The 24,352-nt window shown below is 37.9% G+C and overlaps 1 protein-coding gene across 3 annotated transcripts in view; it reads left to right on the forward strand.

Moving 5' to 3' along the window:
• Nucleotides 1–18,831, forward strand: part of LOC112054129 (sarcolemmal membrane-associated protein) — a 40,463-nt gene extending 21,632 nt beyond the window's left edge. For 2 of the 3 annotated variants that reach the window (XM_052885237.1, XM_052885239.1), the window contains 9 exons: nt 2,566–2,784; nt 3,215–3,364; nt 3,863–3,964; nt 4,472–4,624; nt 5,759–5,846; nt 6,937–7,047; nt 7,541–7,647; nt 8,072–8,287; nt 8,684–18,831. In XM_052885237.1, coding sequence (XP_052741197.1) covers nt 2,566–2,784; nt 3,215–3,364; nt 3,863–3,964; nt 4,472–4,624; nt 5,759–5,846; nt 6,937–7,047; nt 7,541–7,647; nt 8,072–8,287; nt 8,684–9,334 — 1,797 coding nt within the window. In that variant the 3' untranslated portion in view covers nt 9,335–18,831. The remainder of the gene's footprint in view (nt 1–2,565; nt 2,785–3,214; nt 3,365–3,862; nt 3,965–4,471; nt 4,625–5,758; nt 5,847–6,936; nt 7,048–7,540; nt 7,648–8,071; nt 8,288–8,683) is intronic. The other variant, XM_052885238.1, reaches the window with a different exon arrangement.
• The last annotated feature ends 5,521 nt before the right edge of the window (nt 18,832–24,352 follow it).

Consider the following 24,352-nt stretch of genomic DNA (forward strand, 5'->3'; position numbering starts at 1 on the left):
GTCCGATAGCCCATTTATCGAGGAAGGCTATAGGCTATATATTATCCCCGTATTCCTACGGGAACAGGAACCACGCGAGTGAAACCGCGCGGCGTCAGCTAGTCTATTGATAATAACTTTTAACTAGTACTTATAATAAAAGTAACAGATCGAATTCTGTGTACCTATTGAAGATATTTTGATTTTTTTTTGTTGGAGGGAATTATATAATCGATACTGAAAGAAAAAATATTTTATTTTTATCTGTCTGTCTGTCTGACTTTCCGTTTGCTGTGTTTGTTGACCGGGCATAACGCTGAAACTACAGAATAAATTGAAATGAAACTTAGCATGTTTTAGGACCAGAAAAAGTCGAAGTTGGGATATTTTTTTCGCTAACATAAAATCAGAAGCGGGTGAAATAGGGGTTGAAAGTTTGTACGGAAAGTCCTTTATTTTTCAAGTTACATATTTGTAAAAATTACCAGAAAAATACTAAACAATAATGTAATTCAAGATTTTTCCAAAATTCTACTCCTAAAGAGTTAAAAAGATTTTATGTAAATTAAATTTTTAAGTAAATCGTATATAATTTGAGTTATATTTTTGTAAAATGATTAGTGGACTATTTATTATAATACATGTGAAAATATTAATAGAAGGGGGTGTAATGGGGGTTGAAAGCTTACATCGATTTTTTCCATGTAAACTTAGTCCCAAGTTTCTTAAAAGCAATATTTAAATTCCAGTTCAGGATTTCACAAGACTATACTGGTTCAACAACGCATTTTTTTATATATAGGTAAAATTACATAGGCCATTTAATATTATATGGGCCGTAAAGTATTTAACTTCAACATAAATATATGAAAATTATTATTAACACTACTTGTCTGAAAAGAAGCCTACAAACGCGGTCAGTAATACGTTAAATACGTGTTAAGTATTTCAAGGTTATTTCCTTGAGTATTCTGCTTCGGTGGATTACAAAAAAATTATTAGTGCATTAAGCGTTGTTATCTCTTGGAAATCTTTTTTAAGTTATAGTAATAACTTTATACTCGAATAAAGTATTAAATGCAATGACGTTATATTCATATGTTACACTTTTTTAAGGGTGTTCCCTGATTTATTGCATTTTTTATGTAATTTTTAGGTCGTAAGTGAAAAGTAGTAAAAGAGCCGTGATAGCCCAGTGGATATGACCTCTGCCTCCGATTCCGGAGGGTGTGGGTTCGAATCCGGTCCGGAGCATGCACCTCCAACTTTTCAGTTGTGTGAAATTAAATATCACGTGTCTCGAACGGTGAAGGAAGAACTTCGTGATTAAACCTGCATACCAGAGAATTTTCTCAATTCTCTGCGTGTGTGAAGTCTACCAATCCGCATTGGGCCAGCGCGGTGGACTATTAGCCTAACCCCTCTCATTCTGAGAGGCGACTCGAGCTCAGCAGTGAGCCGAATATGGGTTGATAATGATGAAGTGAAAAGTAACAAGAGGGGAGGAGGTTCATCTCAAACGGGAAATTTAGCTAAAAATGTAGCTTCAGCTCATCTACTAAAAAATGTAGTTAAAGAAATATATAGGCGAACATAGAACCTCTTCTTTTTTGGAAGTCGGTTTAACATGTGACTGGCAAGCCAAATACCTCTATATCTCGTGACAAGAGGAATGCATATTGTCGATCAATAGCGGTGAAATCGTAAATATCGCCTTTCTCTTTCGCCCCATCGCAATGAAAGAGACAGAATGGCGCTAGTGTCAAACGGCGTATTTGTTATATTAGTAGGCGATTGATTTCCTCACTTACCATAAAAATAATATTCATTAAGAATTCAATAAAGTCTTGTCTATGTTTCTAAGAAATCGAAGTCAAATATAGCTTTGCCTAATAAGTGTGTTGCGTTACGTTTCTTCGTCGCAGCGTCGACTCTGCGTAGTAATTCATAGAAATAAGAAATGAAGGTAGAAAACACATCTCATTTCATAACTTATTTATTTTAAATTATGAATGGTTTGTTTATAAAATGGTATATAAAATATATTAACCATACCTAATTGTTCTAAGCTTATTAATCAAATTTATTTTCATTAATTTAAGAACAAGTTAATTATAATTATTATTAGGTGTGAAATGACTAGTTATTTATACTCTCATTCCAATTTGTTTGTTTGTACTCATCAAGAAAGGCTGAAGTATAGAGACGATGCGTTGCGCTGTCTGAGCTCCGTGGCGACGATGGCCAGTCCATTCGGTTCGATTCATTGTTGAGATTCATTGAGTGCGTGCGTCGTCCTCTTGCGTCGTGATGTGCAACGTTCGACGTCGTCACATATCACTAACTAGCTGACGACGCGCGGTTTTACCTGCGTGGTTCCCGGTCCCGTAGGAATACAGGGATAATATATACCCTATAGCTTTCCTCGATAAATAGGCTATCTAACACAGAAAGAATTTTTCAAATCGGACCAGTAGTCCCTGAGATTAGCGCGTTCAATCAAACAAACTCTTCAACTTTATAATATTAGTATAGATGAAGCATCTCCGTTAAAAGAGGATTTAGATGATGGCGATGTTGTTGCAGGAAGCGATCCAGCGCGAGGCGTCGCTGGAGACTCGGCTGCGCACGCTGCGCGAGTGCGTGGAGCGGACGCGCGCCGACGCCGCCGCCTCGTGGGAGATGTTCGTGGGCGAGCAGCGGCTGCTCATGCGCGTGCACACGCTGGAGGCGATGCTCGCCGCCGGCAAGCACCCCGACCACTACAGCGTGGCGCAGCTGCTCGCCGACAAGAGGAACTATCAGGTCACTGCTCAGACTAAATACATAAGGACTAGTATCGCACCCAAATTCACGAACAAAATTTTCTGCCATTTTCTAAGGAAAACGAGCTTAGATTTCATACATATCTTATACTAAACTAGCAGTTTTTGTTCGTTTTTTACACCATTTAACTACACAAGAAGGTATTTTTACGGAGGTTTTTAACCGACGGACACGATTGTAAACTATGAAACATCCATTCTATAAAGACAGTGTTTATAATCGCATAAGATCGTTGATCGTATACTTTGACAGAAAAATAATGTCTTGCGAGGCAGGTGTTTATCTAATTAGTCTGAGGGTCACTGTCACTAGTCACTCCTTCCTTCCGTTGTGTCAATGTATCTACGCCGCCTCGTGGGATGTTCGCGGTGCTTTGATGTCTTTATTGAATTGATTGATTGTTGTACAGGAAGTGGCGCAGGACAGCCTGCGCACAGCCCACGAGCAGAGGTTGGCGTTGGAGGAGTCGCTGGAGCGGCGCAGTCGCGAGGCGGCCTCGCTGCACCAGCAGAACTACACGCTGCGCCAGGCGGCCACCAACGCGCTGCAGGAGTTGCAGGTGAGATACTTGACGCATCAACGTATGGATGAGAGAGAACACGATCATAGGAAATATTAGCTGGTATGTCTAAGTTCAAGGTTTTTGTCAGGCGGAAATAGATAAACTATTTAATGATTTCAATGATTGTACAGTCTGATTCAAATTTTATGAAATACATAAAAAACCTAAAATCAACGCACGAGGCAAATGCGCGGGGTCGCTTCGTTCTCGCTAAAATTATGCATTGCGCATATCAACTCACGACGTTCCGAGACGTCATGAAGTTTGAATCAAATTATAAAATTCATTTATTTCATTTAGGTTTACTTCACGAGCATTTTTTAAACGTCAAATTATGTCATGATTAAATGGTGATAAGTAAAATCGAAAACTTAAAAATAAAGTTACGAGGGTTCCAAACGGCGCCTTGGTCCGAGAAGAGCCCACAACAAACTCACCCAAGGTCTGTATTTTTTGTTTATCACCATTTTATAGTTAGATGTATCGTGTTTGCAGAAGCTGGCAGCGCGCTGCGACCGCAAAATGTGCGCGGCGCGGCTCGCCATCGCGGCCGCCGAAGAGCGCGAGCAGACGCTGCGGAAACATCTGCCGCTCGCTGTGAGTCCTCACACGAATTATACACCGTGAAGTTTCCTTAGTCTTAAACCGAAATTCCACATAATGCACGCAATGTATATTATCCATTAGTGTTACTATAAAAAAAACATACAAGGAGTTACGAGGTCATTTTTAATATTGATAAAGGGTTTCTTGTATCGAATAACTATCGGAAGAATCAAATCTTTCAGTTATGTGCATTTTAAGAAATATCACGTGTCTCAAACGGTGAAGAAAAAACATCGTGAGGAAACCTGCACACCGGAAACTGGAAAGAGAACTTTTATAATTCTCTGCGTGTTTTCTCAGAGTAAAAGTCTGCTAATCTGCATTGGGCCAGCGTGGTAGACTAAGGCATAACCTCATTCACATTCTGAGAGGAGACTCGAGTTCAGCAGTGAGCCGAATATGGGTTGATAATGATGATTATATCACTCCTTTGGTCGTGCTAAAAATGTTTCTTAAAGTATGGCTGTTATCACAATGTTTTTTTTTTAAATATTTCAGTACTCAGTCCAAAACGGCGAAGCAAAGATGCTGGTGGTGTCGACGGACAGCAACAAGTTGCAGGAGGCGAAGCGCGGCGGCTCGCTCGAGGACGCCATCCGAGCGCTGCCCGATTATATCAAGCTGTTGCTGCCTCAGAACTTGCTTAACAAGGTATTTCATCATCAGTCGATGGATGGACTTAGGACTTAGGACCTAGGACTTCAGAGACAGTGCCGTAAATAGCCTTTTCCGCGCCCTGTGTGAGCTTCTATAACTGCGCCCTATTTAAGTAGACCCTTTGCCTGTCATACCACCCACTGTGTCTCACTCACTAAAACTCAAACGCAGGTTCACTACTGCAAATGCGTTGCCCATTCTGATGCTTAATTCTGTTTATTCTTGCGCCCCCGAGAGTATACGCCCTGTGCCTGGGCACCGGTGACCCTGCCATGGGGCAGAGGAAACATCTGTGCACATTTTATGCCCAGCTCTAATACATATACGCAACCTCATCTAGGCCTAGGACATTAAAGTTTAAGTAAATGGAGAAACCCAGTCTCAATACAAACTCGAGTCCAAAATATTTGTCTCTATACATTGGGCCCAAAAGATTCAAACGATAATTACCGTAAATTATAGACAGATCTCATGAGGCCAATTTTCTGTAAAATCTACTTTGGCTAAATCAGCTAGGTAAATCATTTGTTAAACGTGCATTTGCGCAAGTTGATCGGTTCTGTTTGACATGAAATTCATTGCATTGTCTGTGTTAATGTGTGTTATTATATAAGGATTCGACATTAATTTGACACATTCTGTCCAAATCTCTAGGAAAACTGTCAGTTTCATAAAAAATAATAATTATAATAATGAGTAAAAGTTAAAAAATTATTTGACATTGATGTTCAGATTCAAAAACAGCACAAATTTTCAAAGACAGCTGAAAACCAATGATAATCTGCGAGATACGATAAAGCTAGATCAGTATGAAAAAAAAGTCAGCTTATTTTGCCTGCTTGCCGATATTATTTTGTCTATGATATAAATTGAGTAAAATATACAAAATTTTTAGTACTTACATTTTTTATTTCTATATCGTTCTGAAATGTGGGTCCAATTCCTCACTTCTCTGATGCTTTTGGATGTACCAGAAGTATTTAAAATAACTTTCTATTAATGAAACAATTGCTAAAATCGGTCTAATGTTTTTGCAGCCTATCCTCTACAAACACTCAAACAAAAGCTGTTTTATTTTATAATGTTAGTATGGAGTACAATTAAATGATCCATATTATATAATTTCAGGTGGGTATAAAGTCAATATCGGCCGATGGGAAATCAGCGAAGGAATTTGAACTGATACTGAAGAAGAACAATATATACAATTCAGAAGGTGAGCCAATAACCATATAGCCGGTGTCAATGATATAAATTTGTGAATAATTTAAAGATAATTGTGAATGTTTTATAAAGGCTATTATTATTATTAGTATCTTATAGCCTAGCCATAGTCAATAATTCCTCTCTTAGACAAATATTTTGTTTGGCAAATATGTGATATTAGAAGGCTGAAATTGGGAAATCGATAGTGAAAAACTTCCGTGATTCAACAAAGTTAAAAAGCCATTGGTCCCTGTCGTAATTAATAGCATTTGAGAGAGAGAGTGGTAGAGGTACAGAGTCAAATATACCATTGACCATAATTACCATAAATACCATAAATATTGACCATAAAAGTCAACCCGTATTGGAATAGCGTTACGTTTCTAATTCCCTTTCCTATAAGTAGAGAGTTTTACTGTAGGCCCAAGACATATCTGGAGTCGAGGGAAAGACAAAATGTGACCAATAGCGGCGCAATCGAAAATATAGCTCGCTCTCTCTAAGCTAGTAATATAAATTGATAATAGACTAGTTGACACTTTTTTTTAATGTTCTTAAATAGTTAATAATCGTTCTACATTTTTTTTTTCATTTTTCTGAAATGTGGAATGAAAATAGATGTTAAGTCTGGATCAACACATGGTTGCTTTTTCTTGATGAACAACTTCTTGGCACTCAATTCAAGTAGTCGCATTTGCAAATTCAACCTTAAACTCAATCCTTAAGGTTGAATTTGCTCCGAATTTGGGATTTTATTGAATATTGAACTATATTTAAAGGCGTTTAGGTATTATTTTCTTTACCAATAATTCTAAAACTGTCAAAGCACAATTGGCCAGTTTTTAAGTTTGAAATTTTCATCATGATTGTGCGTCCTTTTATTATATGACTAGCTGATGCCGCGCGGTTTCACCCGCGTGGTTCCCGTTCCCGTAGGAATACGGGGATAATATATAGCCTATAGCCTTCCTCAATAAATGGGCTATCTAACACTGAAAGAATTTTTCAAATCGGACCAGGAGTTCCTGAGATTTGCGCGTTCAATCACACAAACAAATTCTTAAGCTTTATAATATTAGTATAGATGTCAATGGTTGTAGCTTTATATATTACAGAGAAGCAACAGGCGGAGGAAGGAGACGTCAGCGGCAGCGGGGAGAAGACCGGGGACCTTTGTACTGACGACGAGAAACACTCGCGGCTCAACCACGGTGAGAGATTCGATATTCTCTGTTCGCTTGATTGCTTGGACGATCCAATGGGTTTTTTTTTGTATTTTGTTTTGACTTTGACTTTGCACTTCTAAACACTTCGCTTTTCCCGGATATTAAAATCCTAACTGCCATTTAACGTGTTTAAGTATAAATTACATTTTAAGCTATAAAAATTAGCTTTCATTCGAGATTTCTCACTTTTATCTAAGTCTATTTCTTTGTCGAAAATCGCCAAAATTCGGGTTTTTATTTTTCCTGAAAAATTTGTTTTTTGCAATTACAATGTAATTCCCCGGGATCGGCGACTTCTCTAGTCGCAATGTATCCAGCAGCCAGCAGCTCCCTGTAATCCACTGGATGCTGTCAGTCCGTCTTAATAGGGGGTCGATCAATACTGCGCTTTTCGTTGCGGGGTTGCCTTTAGAGTACCTTGGGACCCCAAAGAAACAACACAAGTTCTAGATTAAAAATACTATTAATGTTGTTTTAGATGCAGGTCATGAGTTGGAATCTTTGAGCCCGTTGGACGGTGAACTCTGTCCCGACAATAACGCTAACTCGACCTACACTGATGCCGACTTCAAGGAGGATTCGCCTGTGAGTGCTATTTTATTTATATTCCTTTAAAAGCTATGTTTATACATCGAGAGACCTAAATGTTTGGATCTCGATAACTTTTGCTTTACTTCAAACCGGACCCTTTGATTGGTGTAAAGTTGGATGATGTAAATGAATTATCTAGTAATTTATTTTCTGTAATTTTGTACTTTGATATTTAGCAAATTACCAAATCCATGGGATTAGCTAGTATAGTAACTGTTGTATATGTCAACAGCCTAGACTGTCAATAGATGAGTCTATAAATACAAGCCTCGGACAAGAGGGGGCAGTTGCACTTTGGTGCTACAGCAGGACGTACCACGTAGATCCAGTGTTCAACTAACTGGATGTGATAAGCCGAGTGATCAACCGATCACCCAGAGAGTGTGTGCAAACACTACAGTAACAAAATACATTTTAGAGCAAAGCCGGCGTCGAGTATGCGAACGTCCTCCGTGTGATGGCGGGTCTCAACGAGGAGATCAAGGTGCTGCGCGAGCGGCTCGCGGCCGAGGCGGCGGAGAACGAGCAGCTGCGCGGCGTGCGCGACGAGCTGCTCGCCGCGCAGGAGGAACCGCGCGCGCCCGCGCCCGCCGACGACGCCGCCGCCTACCGCGCGCGCATCGCCGACCTGCAGGTGCGTCACACCACTGAACCTGAATTGTAACAAATAATTAGTGTGCTGTAGACCACATGGCTGAAGTAAAACTTCTTAAAAAATAAAAAACAAAGCGCCATCTATGAGTCTCAGTCTGCATCGCAACAGGTTCTCGAAGTTTATAAAAAAGGGACTGTTTCAAAGTTTTCTAAGAACGCCATCTACTGGTATATTAAAATAACAAACATTGTTTCACTACTCCTGAGGATGGCAGCACACATCTTAAAAGCCTTGCCTGATCTAGTTTTCGTATAGCATTCACCAGCTTACTCTTCAAGTCTAGCGTGCATAAAGAAGTTTTGCTTGAAAAAATCGATTTGTTAATTTTTGTTTTCGAGAAAGAGCGCGTTTGAAGAACAATATTATAATCCTCAGGAGCAGCTGTCGCGATCGACAGTGGCGGGCGAGGCCAACCTCGTCGAGATCCAGCGGCTGGCGTCCAGCGCGGCCGACATGCAGGCCGAGCTCGCGTTCCGGCCGACGCGCGCCGACATCGACGACCTCACCGCCGTCGTGGGTAAGCTGCGCGCCGACGTGCTGGCGCGCGACCGGCAAATCGAGCGCCTGCAGGCCGACGTCGAGCGCCGCGCCACCGCCGACAAGGCCGTCGACACCGACGACCGCGCCGACGCCGACGACAGCGTCGACGCGAAGCAGATCTCCGCCGAGATCGACGAGATGTTCCGGCTCGACTACGACGACGACGACGAGGACGACGAGAGCGAGTCCGTCGCCACCGAGATCAACAAGGAGGCGGAGGAGCTGACGCCGAGCGAGTATGTGCGGCTGCAGGACGACGTGCGGCTGCAGGTGACGCTGCAGAACGGCAGCCTGCACGCGCTGGAGGAGGAGCTGGTGCGCGCCAAGGAGCGCTGGGCCGAGGCGAGCGCCGAGCGCGCGCGGCTGGCGGCGCAGCTGCACTCGCTGCAGGGCAAGGCGCGGCCGAGCCTGGCGCACGTGGCGGCGCTGGCGCTGCCCGTGCTGCTGGCCTGCCTCTACTACCTGCTGCTGCCGCACATCTCCTGATGGACCGCCACGTGGGACCCGCCCGGGTACGCGTAACGCTGACGCCGCCCGCGACGCCGCCAGCGCGCCTCGTGGACGAACACACTTCTAACTTTTGCTCACTTTCATTTATTGTCTGTTTGATCGACTTCCATAAAGTGCTGAGGTTCGCGTTTCGGCGCCTGCAACGAATAATGTGCACTGTTGTTCTAACGAAAATCTGTTGTTTTGTTTCGACGAAACATGCTCGGGGGACACTGCATTGGCGCACAACGGGAAAAAGATTTTAACACTCATACAGAAACCGTTGAAATCGTATCACGTTTTTTTTATTAATGTTTGGGTTTAATATTAATAGTTTTATCGAAATAATGATGAATTGAAATATACTTTTATTTCGATAAATACTAATATTACAAGAAGTACTATAAAATCTTTTCCTAACCGTGCGCATCTTGTGACTCGATCGACCTCTGTATATGCATTTTTCGATTATTTACGCAAAGCGACTGGACCGAAGATAATTTGGGTAAGATTGTTGGTAATGCTAATTTATTAAATTCAGAAGCCTCTATAAAATATTTATGACTAGACTTGAATTTTAAAAATATGCATTACAAGAATCTACCTTATCGGAAATATCTACCTAAGATGTAATGTATAACATAATGTAACGACTAATATTGTAAAGTAAATTTGTAAATTTTAAGGAAATTACTGTTTCACATATGTATATCCCATTTTGTCACTTTGGAAATTACAATTTTCTGACGACATTGATATTTAAAAATGCAGTTGTTTGCAACAAAACAATGGGCTATGCATTGATGTAAATCGTAGACAGAGAAGTAAATAGACGTATGTGACACCACATTTAGTTCGGTTTGGTTTTACAAGACAATTTAACAGTTAATGAACCAACATCATAATAGGGGAGCCCGGGATGCTAAATTTGCAGTTACTCGAGAGTCATGAAGACCGATTGCATTTGGTAGATTAAATTATAGGAAGAATAAATGGTATTTTCTATTTTTGCTTTTAGCGGTGGAATAAAAAAAGTACAGACTTTAAAAGCAATTTTTATTACTTTGGCTTACTGAAATTGTCAGAAAATTTTAGCGATTAATTAGGGGGTAATTTCTTTTAAAAAACCGTAAAAAATTAATCGAGTTACAACTCGAGAATCAAAATATAAGGGTTTTATTTTGTAACTTTGAAACCCTCCCATTCTATTACGTTACGCTCAAATCGTCAGATTTTCGAAATGCACATTGTTTAGCTATCAACTCGCCTACCTTATCATAATCTGACGTGCTGGTTGAGTATTTCCGAAGCTAGTTTTGTTTTTTGGTTTGCCCTAAACGTACCTACCAATATTAAGGGCTCATACTTGGTGCATGCTCATACTTGCACGTTGTTGAGTACCTTACTCAACAACGTGCAAGGCATAGTCCCTTATGTTTATCTGCCGCGCTCGAGTAACTGCAAAAATCCCCTCTTCGGCTCTCCTACTATAAGTATTTGGTCTGAGTCGAAAAGTTGCGCATTGTTGCATAATTATTATTTCTCTGTCTATGATGTAAATTTGTACCTGTATAATTACGCTCGTGCTAGCCGTTTCCGGTCGAGGGTCGTATTGCGAACATATTTACGGAATTAGACTAATTTAGTGTGTATTATAAAAGAAAAATAATTACGGAATAGAATATTTCCTTATTATTGACCTTCGACTCGAATACGAGGCTGGTTCGCGTCGCTCGGAAGTCGAAATAGAATTAAAGAGAATAATTTCAGCAGCGGTATTCATTTAAAATGTATATTTTTTTATTCAAAAATTCACAATTCTTATCTAATTTTTTTGACTTACTTTCCTATTGAAACTTCATGTCTGTCCGTTTGTAGTGACTAGTGATGTTCACTGGTTATCACTGGTTTATGATCACTGGTTTAATGAGACGGTTATGAAAGATCAATAGGGTCCTAGATACCAGTCCTGGGTCGGGCTATTAAATATTACTGGATGTTTTTCTTCCACTAATAATTTCTAAATGGTAGGTTTCCAGCAAGGGCGTGCACAAGGTTTTTAGTTAGGATAAGCATACAAATTGTACTAAATAGAAAATTAATTGATTATGAAACACGGCTAAAACTCACGTGATATTACGTCGGAGTATGCCCGACTAGTTTCGAACCCATACGGGGCCCTTAGTCATGAGCTGGTTCTTGCATCGCGGCACGATCCAAACTGAGTTTTAGCCGTGTTTCATAATCAATTAATATGAATAACACTCACGATAGTTTAAATTCTAAAATAGAAAATTCCTTATAAAGGTTCGTAATGAGTCCTCAGGATAAGCAGTGCAGTTTTGCATTTATAAAGCGCACGCCACTGGAGTCTCCAGTACCGCTTAACACATGTAAAGCCATTGATTATTTCGGTCCTGTGATATTGTTTCATCAGTCTATCAATAAATGAAAAAGAAATTGCACCAGTGTTAGTTCACACTCTTGTGCACTTGAATATTTCCCGAGTAGTATAAAAATGAGGTTCACTGCCTTGTCTAAAATTTGGTCTGTTTGACATTTATATGTACATTTACGTATGTCCAGTGGTAGAAGGTTCGATAGTTTCATACTAATTCCACATCATCACTTGCAGTCTATGTGTAAGTGTTAGAAACGACCTTCACCCATCTGTTTAATGGATGTAAAGTGTTTTATATCAAACTTAGTATGTTAAATAATATATTGCGAGTAGGTTGCCTAAAAATTTCCTGTCCAAACTATTATTAACTATCATTAATGAGAGTTTGACCAGGAGAGGCAACCTACTCGCAACATTTTTCAACATACCAAATTTGATGTAAAACACTTTTCATCCATTAAACTGGTGGGTGAAGGTCGTTTCTAATACATATACTTAGACTGCAAGTAATGATGTGGAATTAGTATGAAACCATCGATCTCCAATTAAAAAGTGGATGCACAATCAATGTCCCCATTCAATGAGTGATAAACACAACTTCTTGGCACTCAATTAAAGTAGTCGCATTTGCAAATTCAACCTTAAACTCAATTCATATGGTTGAATTTGCTCTGTATTTGGGATTTAATTGAATATTGGACTATATTTAATGGCCTTTAGGTATAATTTTCTTTACCAGTAATTCTAAATCTGTCAAAGCAAATTTGACCAGTTTTAAAGTGAAATTTTCTACATGATTGTGTGTCATTTTATTTTATAAGAGGTATGAAACAGCTGCTGTGGTTATTCTGTAGGCTTGCATCGAAAGTGCCATTATAGTGTTGGCGTCGCGGCGGTGTAAGATAGAGTTGTTTCTGTAAAAGTGTCACTATCCTATCGATAAAAATATAAATTTGTTGTTACATCTGCCATAATAAATAACTTGTACATTTTTAATCTTAAGGCCTAACGACTGTCTTGAGTTTTAATGGATAAATTAATATTGAAAAAAAAAAAAATTATGTCGTGCGAGCTTTTTGTAAATTTTTCGATCGTACGATTTATTATCGATGGCGAAGTAAATTTCTCCTTGTTGAATTGTGTATCTATTTTAGGAGTCGATGTAGTATAAGAGCGAATGAACGATTTCATATGCATCGAATAAAATGTGAAAATAAAAGCAATAATGTTAAATATAGACACGATAGTAAGGTTCTTTGCTTATAATGAATTGACCAGACAATTGCTTATTATTATCAAATGAATTTATGGTACAAATATACGAATGAGTTCTATGATAAGCATAAAGACTTCGATTTAAAATGCTAGCGAATGTACAGTGGCTTATAATGTAAGTAGCTTATAAAATGTTATAGCCAATATGCAGATGGTATATATTTGTTGGAGTCAGTTCATAAATAGAGAAGAACGTTAAACGATTTATTAAATTAAATATAATATGATCCGATGAATATGAAGGTCTCATTCGTCTCGAACTCTTGTCGAAAGACTCCTCTACAATCTCGTTGAGAATTGTCAAAAATCAGATGGTGTTTTGACGAATCACGTATAGTACGTTTAACGGGGCGAGATAAAATACGTAAACACACCTGTGTGCCTAGTGGGAGTTTTCAATATTTTCATACTGTTACTATCACGTTGACGTAAACGCAAATTTATATGGAATTGAAACAGTTGTGCAGTAGTGCCACTAGATGGCGCTGTTTCAATTCTTTAGAAAACCGCGTTTACGTTACGTGACAGTAACAGTATCAGACTGCAACTAGGCCCTCTGACTGTTACTAAGATATACGAAAGTAAGCGAGTATCATCTCTGTCTTGTGTATCTGTGTGTTGTAAGAAATCATGTTCAGTTCAGAGCTCAGACTAATTAGATAAAGACCTGCCTCGCAAGACATTATTTTTCTGTCAAAGTATATGATCAACGATCTTATACGATTATAAACACTGTCTTTATAGAATCGATGTTTCATAGTTTACAATCGTGTCCGTCGGTTAAAAACCTCCGTAAGAATACCTTCTTGTGTAGTTAAATGGTGTAAAAAACGAACAAAAACTGCTGGTTTAGTATAAGATATGTATGAAATCTAAGCTCGTTTTCCTTAGAAAATGGCAGAAAATTTTGTTCGTGAAATTGGGTGCGATACTAGTCCTTATGTATTTAGTCTGAGGTTCAGGGAGACAAAAAACGAGGCAATTGTAATTGAATATGTTTGTTCCTATCGCACGACCTGTCAAAAACGCGATCTCTTAGCGGTCGGACTTTCATTTGTTTACGTTCTCTATCTCGCGGCGTTGGACGTACTATAGCTCAATGATATGGTTATCCTCAACGAGAATGTAGAGGTGTGATAATATAGTGTGTTCATCGTTATAATAATGTAGGATTGTGTCGCGGACCGCAGCTAAACCGTAACATCGCTTTCGGAAGCTACACATATCAATTTTGTATAAATTCGCGCGGTACAGCGGTGTCGGCTCTTGGTTTATACGTTTGGCATACGGATTGCTTCGAATATTTTGCATTTTTCTAGTCTTTAGAAACGACGTAGGTGTTTGTTGCACGGCATCTGGCGCTTTTATGAGTACGAGGCGCGTTCACATTAACCGCCAATTGCCGTGCGGCACTCGGTTATAGCTAAGTGGTAGATGGCAAATAAATTAGCTCGTGGATATGTCTATTAGCGGATCCAGTCAAGCTTCACTTTGACAGGTACGCAAGCATCAATCGCTAGAAAGATTTCGGCGACAAACGGAGTTTTTAGCTGCTTTTATATAGGATAAATAAATAAATATTTAACTAATTATAATTTTAATTGCTGAATTGGTTCGCTCACTTGATCTCTTTCGGAGGATAGAATTGAATGAAATTTTATTATCTATAAGCTGTACGATATATAGCCCAGCTGGAAGAAGAGTAACCAAGATAAATAAATCAAATTAAACCAATAGGAACTTATGTCCGTATATATTTACTTGTATTTAAATTACAAGAAATAATTATTTATTTTACATGAAATATGTGAAATGTTTCATACTGTTTAAAGAAGGTAAAATATTTCAAATCGTATACACATACTAAAAATTGTCATTTGGATTGAATGAATTTACTTTCGGTCTAAAGGTTCTATAGGTTTCTTAGATTCATCTACGAGCATATTTAATTTGCCACCAAAGGCAACTAAACACAACGCGAGTTATTCAAATGTAAGCGACATGTTCTTTCTAGGCACCAATTTTATCGCCTTATTGAAACTAGTCTCGAAGGAAACTATCGCTTGTCTTCGAAAACCTTAACGTTAAGACCTACCTAACTTAGCTATAATGTGTATCGCAATTTACCACGGATGAAACTGTTGGCCGCGTTTCTGACGCGGTAGCTGACGGCTAATCTGAAAGCGCCTTTAGGGTGCGTCCATACCTGACGTAAAACCGTGTGTCGGGCTTACACTTAAGTAATTTACTGCTTTTCCATACATTATGGTTACATAATGCGGATGCTATACTGTAGTCACTTCAGGACAGAGGTCTTGCGTTTAATTTTAGAGCCTCAATAGCTCAACGATAAAGCGGTCGGACTCATCACCGAGGGGTGGTGGTTGGATCCCCGTCCCGTGTATTGTCGTAATACAGTCTTATCCGACTAGTTGGAGGGGAATGGAAATATTGGTCATATGGATGGATGGATCCAATTGGGAAAAAAACCCAAATTAGACAACTTATTTCACTTACTTTAATTTGGTCTGGTCTGTCTATATTACACCATTAGGCCCTATAAATGTAATAGGGCCTATCCTAAGCAATCTTTTGATCAGTGGCTACCATCAATGCACTTTTCGGTGAAAGGTCGCCTTGCACCTTTAAATTAAAACTGCAGTCCAATGTTAACATGAAAAAAATGATGTTTAGTTCGTGATGATGACGGCGATGATTGATGATGTGTCGACTTTGGTTTTATCATCTTAACTAAAGAGTGCCGGTTATAGTGGCATAACCGAAGTGTGTTATGAAAGCCTTGTTACAGTTTGCGGTTAATTACGTCAAGTATGGATGCCTTCTCGATGCCGTGTCGAGATGTTCGAATATTATTTAGGAAAACGTGTTTAGAATTCTTTTATGTTAATTTTAGATGTAAAGTCTGGTTGGGAGATGTCGTTTAATGAAAAGCAAACGCAATGTTATACTCCGCGCCAAACATCTAGTCCGCTCTTAAGTTGCTCACGAACTGCGCACAAATAATATACCCGCTAAGAAATGCTTTTGCGCCTCGTGTTCAGTGCGGACTAGAACTTTGGCACGATTTATATGACACTCGATATTGTATGAAGAGCAATAATTCTTTGTTATGATTTACTTGTCTTTACTTACACTGGTAATTACTTGGTATACTGTACGCAATTATGAATGTTTGTGTAGATTTTGATACTGTTGCAATACTGTTAGAATGAGAGATTATTTCATTGTAGCTTAGTGGTAGGGAAGATCGAGCGTTGAAGTGCGTTTGACCTATGCAAGTTTGAGCATTATTTACCATAATCATTATTCTTTAACCTTATCTTCTTTTGTTGTATTGTGTTTAACTGTAGATTATAGTTTTTTAGTGTTACCATATTTAGTTTGAGGGGTGAGAATATTTTTCATGTTTAAAAGACGTGACCAATATTATTCAAGGACATTTATGAGTACAAGCAAATGTCATTGACAGAAATTGTCAAGCCTTGAAAGGGAAGAATGAAAGGTTCTTCGACTCCTCTCAGTTGAAGGTTAAGAGGTTGATTAACCCAAGATTATGTAAAGATATTATGTCTCAATACGTGTATTTAAAAACAATATATACCTATTCGTACACGTACTCGTAGATGGCAATGTAAATGCTATTTGCAGCTTTATTAGAATGGGTTAAGGTTGACATTATGAATTATCGCAAACAATGCTCTGCTCTTTAACGCTCGGTTTGCTCTAACCAATACTGTGTTTTGAGTTTGCTCCACGGTTTTATTGTCACTTATGTTTTTTAACTTTCACTTATTACGTTTTATGTTGTTTTGTAAAGTAGGCTTCATAGGACTCGACCGGTGACTGCAAGACTACGTGTAGTAATAAATTATTTTTACTTGGTATCTGGACACGTTCGCACGCGTGACTTCTTTAGTGATCAACTTGATGATTAAACCAGGTGTTCCCAATCTTTTTCATCCCGCGGTATGAAACCACTTAAGTATTTTGTCACGGCGGCCTACCCTTTGAAAAAGTAAGAAATAGGCAACTATAATAATAGTTGACATAAGTAGGTACCTATGTTCTTTATCAATGCGAGCGCTCAAATGTTTTTGGCTTCGGATAGTGAATGAGGAACGACTCACGGCGCCCCTCTTAACATTCTACGGCGCACACTTTGGGAACCACTGGATTAAACGATAGACATGTCGTCCCAACCACTCAATTTACAGCAGCGTTCCTGCCGACCGGTCGTATCCTTAGCTGCTTATGTGTGTGACTATCGCGTCCCAGGCATAACGTCCGGACGTATGCTCTCTCCCAATCGATTTACAATTTTAGGAGGAAGCCTGAAACTGGAGCCCGTGACTAAATATGCTCAGAGGCACAATTATCAGCCCAATTTAATATACTCGTGTCATACATAAAGTTGGCCGATAATTGTGCCTCTGAGTATAGTTGCGGAGTAAATGTTAGCTTGGTTGAGTAAATGTTAGCTTGGTTTAGACCTACTCGTATAATGCGGCTGTCAAGGAGTTAAAATGTGATTGGGAACGATATCTTGCATTCACTCATAGAAAATACACGAACATAATGTGTCAAGGTGCCAAGTAAATATGATTTAGATTAATCTGCACAAAAATACTTGAGTATCAAGTATTTTTGTGCAGATTTTAGCTCACCGATGCAAGGTTTTACTTGCACGCGACATTTGCTCGAATTTGCGCAAACTATAGTTAGCATTTTGCTTGCAAGTTCTACATTGTATTTGCAGGTATATTTAATTCTTTACTGCTTGTAAGTTGTAACTTGCAATCGAAAATGTGATGTTACTGAGAGTTTGCGTCCTAACCGATGGGCCACGACAAGGTGAATCACTCTGTGCTGCAAGCGTCACTGTTGAGCGTTGTAAATGCTAAAATATGCCTAGTGCTGCAAATTATATCTTTTACTATATTTGATGTGAGCGGATTTATGCCAGTGTCAATAATTGCGATATAAATAAATCGCTTACTTTAACAGACAGAACTCTGGTTTAGAGCTGAAGTGTATATTGTGAGACGCTCTAACAGAATTAATGAAGTTCGTGGCTTTAGTTTTCGCTATGGAGGAAACAGGAATCCTACACCATTTCATGTAGCTAAAAAGGCATCTCAAGGTTTTTACAAATTTCAGTCAATTCATTAGGATGGTCTATTGAAAATTTACTCTCGCTCATTCTTGTTGTGACGTTCGATCCGTCCACACCTCTTGTTGGATAAACATTTTTTTATTAGAGATGGTTTACCTTACTCTGTGCCTCTAATAGTTTTGACGCTTAAAAATGACGCTTGTAGCCAACAGCTGACGCTACAGTTTCGGGGCCCAGGCATATTAGGTTAGTTGGTCAGTCTGTGCGTGGCCTTTCTGTGGCGGTTTTTAAGCGGCGCTTGTGGTCTGAGCTGGACTGGTCCTTCGAGATCGCTTTGCCCTGTGATGTGAAGGCCAATAGATAATTTTGTAACAAAAGTGTATAACTAACAAATGTTTAATTATTAATTTAGTGTAACTGTAACTTTACCACGTTGAATAACTATCTTTATAAAAAAAAAATATATTTTATTATTTCGTTGTTGCACTGGTTTTGTTACGTTCGATGTTATTATTTTGTGTTTAAAATCCACCTGAATATTGTAAATAGATTGTATCTTACTCCCTATGTTTAGTTACTGGATGTCGAAGACTTTTGTTTATTTTATGGAGAATATGGATTAATGACATTCAATGTGGATGTACTGATAAATTATTATTACAAATAATATTGATTTGTTTAAAAGTATTGTTTTTGTTCATCCTATTTCATCAATAGCACTGGCATAGTAAGCGCCAAACCTCGAGTTCGTTCTGAACACAGCACAGCTACGTAGTCTGCGAAAATACTCCAGCGGGGCTAGAATATCTACACAGTTTTTAGACCCTTAAAGAGAAAGAACCTGCCTCGTAAACCGTTACCCCTCTGTCAAAGATCAAGAATCTATGATCTAACGCGTTTATAAAAACTGTTGCTATAGAATCGATGTTTCATTGTTGTAACCGTTTTCGTCGTGTAAAGAGTTTGTGTAGTTGAATGACATAAAAAACGGCCAAAAACTTGTAGTTTAGTAAAAGATGGGGTAACGTTTCATTTGTTAGTATTTCTACCATTATTTTATCAAATTTGTAATAAAAACAATTTCTAAAAAGAATCGATTCTTTTGACGGAACAGCAATAAATCGATCAAGTAATCGAACATTCTATATATATATTCTGTGGATATCTGTGTAAAAATTACGTATTGCAAGTCAATTATATAGTTGTGTGTAGTGTATGGACACAGAATATACTTAATGGTGTTAAATGTTTTCGATGTGTGAGTTTACCTCGTCCCCCTCAAAAAACGACAGACTTTTGTTGGTGAATTTGGTTGCGAAACATTCCATTTCTTTTTAATGGTCTAAGGCACAGTTCGGTGTTTGCAACTTCAGAGCGGACTAGATGGTTGGCGCAGATACCTACTTTTGATTTTATATATTTTGCAACATAAATCAAGATTATAAGCCAGTGACATAATAATTAAAGCCGTTTCTAAAACGACCACGGGAAAGAACTGTTTTTCTTAAAACTTTATGATTTAATCGGCTTTATGAGTTAAGTATCACTGTGTTGGTACCGCCTTCAAAGCGATCAGATCAGTTTCTGGATTTAAAGATTTTTCTTTCCCGTGGTTCTTTCAAGCCCGAGTCGTGTTAATTTAAACCGTTTCTTAATGAACACTGTTTGAAGAAGTTAAATTCTTATGATATCTATAGATGGCTTGAATTAATACATCATCGGGTTAGCACCGCCTTCAAATTGATCAGTAATAAACAGCAAAGCATCAGGAACATAATATGATGTTATCGCTTTTTAGTTCAGAAAACCTCTGCCTTCGATTTGTAGGTTCGAATCCGGTCCGGGGCATGCACCTCCACCGTTGCAGTTATGTGCATTTTAAAAAATTAAATATCACGTCTCTAACTGTGAGTGAAAACATAGTGAGGAAACCTGCATATCTGAGAAAATTCTCAGATTCGCTAGTTCTGTGAAGTCAGCCAATCCGTATTGGGCGTAGTCGAATATTGGCCTAACACTCATCATCAATCATTCTGAGAGGAGACTTCAGCAGTGAGCCGAATTTCAATAGTTTGGATAGTTCGGATTTCAAATGTAGATTCGGATTTCAAATGTTCAGTAGTTCGGATCCTATTAAGGATCCTATTAAGTGGACTCGTCAACACCTTGAAGTTATGGGAAATACTCCCGAGAACCCTGTATAATCACTGTTAGGAAGGTATTTACAACATTATTTTTCATTTGAAAAAAGGTAATGTGGTGTTATGCAGGTAAGTAGGTACCTACGTCACGTTTTATTAAAAATGAATGAGTCATGGCTTTGAATAAGTATGCCAACTTACCTTATCTGAGCTGGATTACGAGTATGTCCGTTCCTTTCTCTTTCTTAGATTTTTGAATGAAGCTCGAATTACATTTGATTATAAAAACCAAGTTATGACGGTAAGCGACTGTAGGTATTCTAAGATCAATCTAGAGTATGTAAACTCTCCAATACCTAATTATTATTTACAGTCATTATACATTGCGTGGGAATCGAACCCGGGGTCGAGGATGCAGACAGCAGGGTCACTAGTCAGTTTGAGTTTGCGGCCAGTTGCCATGTTACTAGATGGTAACATGGAGAATGGGAGACTAATAATATTTTTTTTTTTTTATTTTATTATTATAAATATAGTTATTTTATTTATAGTTTTAAGCACAATAATTAAAATTGAATTGAATTTATGTATGCCTAGTAAAAAGTATGGTAATAAAGATTATTTATTATTATTTGCCACTGCGCCATGCGGTCCTCAAAGAAATGGAAGTAAGTCGGTACTTAAAGAATTAAATTACAGACATAGAATAAATAGCTTTACACTACTTTTTGACAATTTATTAAGTTGCATACTCAGATTAATCAATAATAGGCAGATGGAGCCAGGGCCGGCCCGTCCATACGGCGAACGGAGCAGTCGCTCCACGCGCCAAATCCTAGAGAGCGCCTAAATGATAATCCTACTCAACCGTAGACGGTACTGCGACTGATATTCAATTGGTCACCCCCGAGTATGGTCGAGATCCATTCTTACTTTACACTCATAATTTGGTATAGGCATCTACATATTGTTAGGAACAAACAGGAGAGGCGCCATAATTGGATCTCGCTCCATTTTAAAATTTACTTCGGGCCGGCGCTGGATGGAGCGCACGGAGCACGACGGTGTCGTAGTCCCGCCAAATACAAAATTAAAAACGAATACGAAGACAAAGCGTCGCGTCAATAACTTTCAATATTATTCAAGAAAAATGGCATCTTATGTTCTTAAATATTTTAAAAACTGTTTACGAAAACTAAAGAAATAGGATAGATACAGATATTCTTTTTTTAATGGTAATTATATTAATTTACTACATTGGTAATTATATTTAGTTATTGATTATCATATTAATTTACGTAATTGTTGTTAGTGTTAAATTTTGAAATACAAATTATGAAAAAAGGTTTTAAATTTCTAGATCTTAATGTTTAACTAATGACTTTATTTGAGTGATTAGTAACTATTAACAATAACCCTTCTTGTAATAAATTACTAAAATTGGTTTGATTTTATTTATATTTTATTACTTTTTTACGATATTTATAATAATAGTCAAAAAAGCTTAATTTACATAATTTTTTTGTCGTACTATACCTATAAAGAGACACAAAATCCTCAATAATGTGTCCGTCTGCGAGTGTCCGGCCTTTTCACCCTAATGTCCGGCCACTCTGACAAGTCTGTCCGGCTATTGGGCTTGGCGACCTGGCAACCCTAAATATACCTATACTTACCAAGTTATATACGTTGTATACCCTAATATATCTTATCTCATCTCATGCAATAAAATATTATATCTAACAATAAAACTTTTTAACAAAAGAAAACAATTTCCTACTAATTAGGTAAGTATGAATAAATTAAGGCTGCTACTGAATGCCAACGACCTTGAGCCATAATTTCCAGACATTCTGACAGGCATCGCTGATTGTGAGTTTATCTATTTGAGAGGGTTTCTTTAATATTCCGTAAACTATTTAACTTATTTCAAAAACTAAACAGTAACTTTTTTGCAACTTATTATTAGTAGTTAGTTTCACTTTAAAAAGATTCTAACAAAAATCCATAGCGCGCAGAAACAGTAGGTACCTTACTGCTTTTTTAATTGCTATTAGATGTTATGTTCTCTTGAAACTAGTTTTAATGGCATTTATTTTTAAATATTTGGTTCAGTGAATTAGTCTTTAATAATATGTTTTAAAGTTAACGTATTTTCGTGATTCAGCTTTTGCTATAGTTATCAATTTTTTCCCGTCGCTCCTAAATACGAAAAAGGGAATGCTCACCGGCCCATACAACGTTGGTCCAAGGAACCCAGATATACCCCCGTATTATTACGGAGATTATAATATGATGTAGGTATAAATAAGGATCGGGTTAAATAATTGGCTTAACAAGAGTATGTTCTTGAAGAAATAGTAGATTGTTATACAAGGGGCTAAGAAGACCCATTATATACAAGGTATTTTAGGGCACGAGCCGTATCTCGAGGGCCGCTAAATAAGAGTTATAATTGGTTTAGCCCCGCGTGTTACACTAGACCTTTCACTACGATTGCGAGAAAATAAAATAACTCAGTACCTACTGTATTCAATGTTTTATTTTATTTAAAAATTAAATGTATAAAATGCTACAAGTTCGAATGTTAAGGGAGATGCTTATACCCGATAACATAATTTCCGACGGCTGTGAAGATGAATAATGAGTACGAGTAAGTGGGATAAACGTGGGACATAATAGTTTAAAAACTCCTCCCGTAAGTGAATCCACTCGGTATTTTTTTTACTGATTTGTCCGATTTAATTTTTTTTTAATTTTCAAATTAGGTCCCATATAAATTTGGAATCTAACCCATATGGGTAAGAAAACAAGGTATGATACCCATTTATTGTAAAGTAAAACCACGTATAACTTTTTAAAATGTTGTCCGATTTTGATAATTATTTTTTTATTAGTACCTAAAGTGCAGAGTAGATAATATTTAATGTCAACATGATGTCAACGTTTTGCTGTAAATCGATAAATGTGTTTATTTTTCATTATTGCCTACCACTATAATTGTACTATAATTATGAAAGGAGTAGGTACTATATTACTTATTCTAATTAAAAATTAAGCGTCTCGTTACGAGTCGTCTTTGATTAGAATTTGTTTAAAATTAATTAGCTGCTTAGTTGAAATGAAGTAGTAGGCGAAGAAAGAAAATGTTTTAGTTATTCCAACTGCTAAGCAATTTCTTTTTCCAGCCCAATTATTGTAGGTAATATTGACTGTAAGCATTTCAGTCTTTCTGTTTGTCTGCAATGAAATGTATGGAGGTATAATGCCAAACTATTATTAATGATAGTTAATAATGGTTAATAATAGTTTGGCCAGGAAATTTTTAGGCAACCAACTCATAGTCTCACAATATATTTTTTAACAAATTTAAATTTGATATAAAACAATGTTCAACAAATAAACAGATGGGTGAAGGTCGTTTCTAATACGGATCTCCACCTATAATTTGTTACACGTACAAATAACAAATAAATAAAAGTTTTGACTACAGTAAAATACAGTAGGTAGACATATTATATACTAATTACAACAATTAACACAACAATAACAATATTCATACTTCATTATCGTCAAACATTGGTTAAGAAAAATAAAACATAAATCTTATGATAAAACAGTTGCCACATTCTTCTTTACTATTAACTTCTTCGTTGGTTTCTTCGAGGTATAAATCTTGAAACCTTCCAGTCCGCTCTGAACACGAGGCGTATGACTGTGCATGTGTAATAGCATATCCCAGCGGGGCTATAATACCTGCGCAGTGTTGCAACTTCAGAGCGGACTAGAAGCGTGACGCAGAGCTTCTTCAAGGTTCTTCTTCTTCTTCGACGTATGTTGGTTACACGTATAAGCGATACAAACGGACGAAGATCCCACCGACCCGCGTATATCGGCCGCACATGGGAAGTTCGTCCGGGCGTAGCACTTGATACTGCTCTTCTTTCTTCTTTCTTCTCTCTTTGCTCTATAATTCTTCTAGATATTGTCGCGTTAATATAAATAACTACAAGTTACGTAGAACCATTATGTATTGCGTAAATAGAGATATAAATACAGAGGTG

The sequence above is a fragment of the Bicyclus anynana genome, chromosome 14 (assembly GCF_947172395.1).
Source record: "Bicyclus anynana chromosome 14, ilBicAnyn1.1, whole genome shotgun sequence".
NCBI lineage: Eukaryota > Metazoa > Arthropoda > Insecta > Lepidoptera > Nymphalidae > Bicyclus > Bicyclus anynana.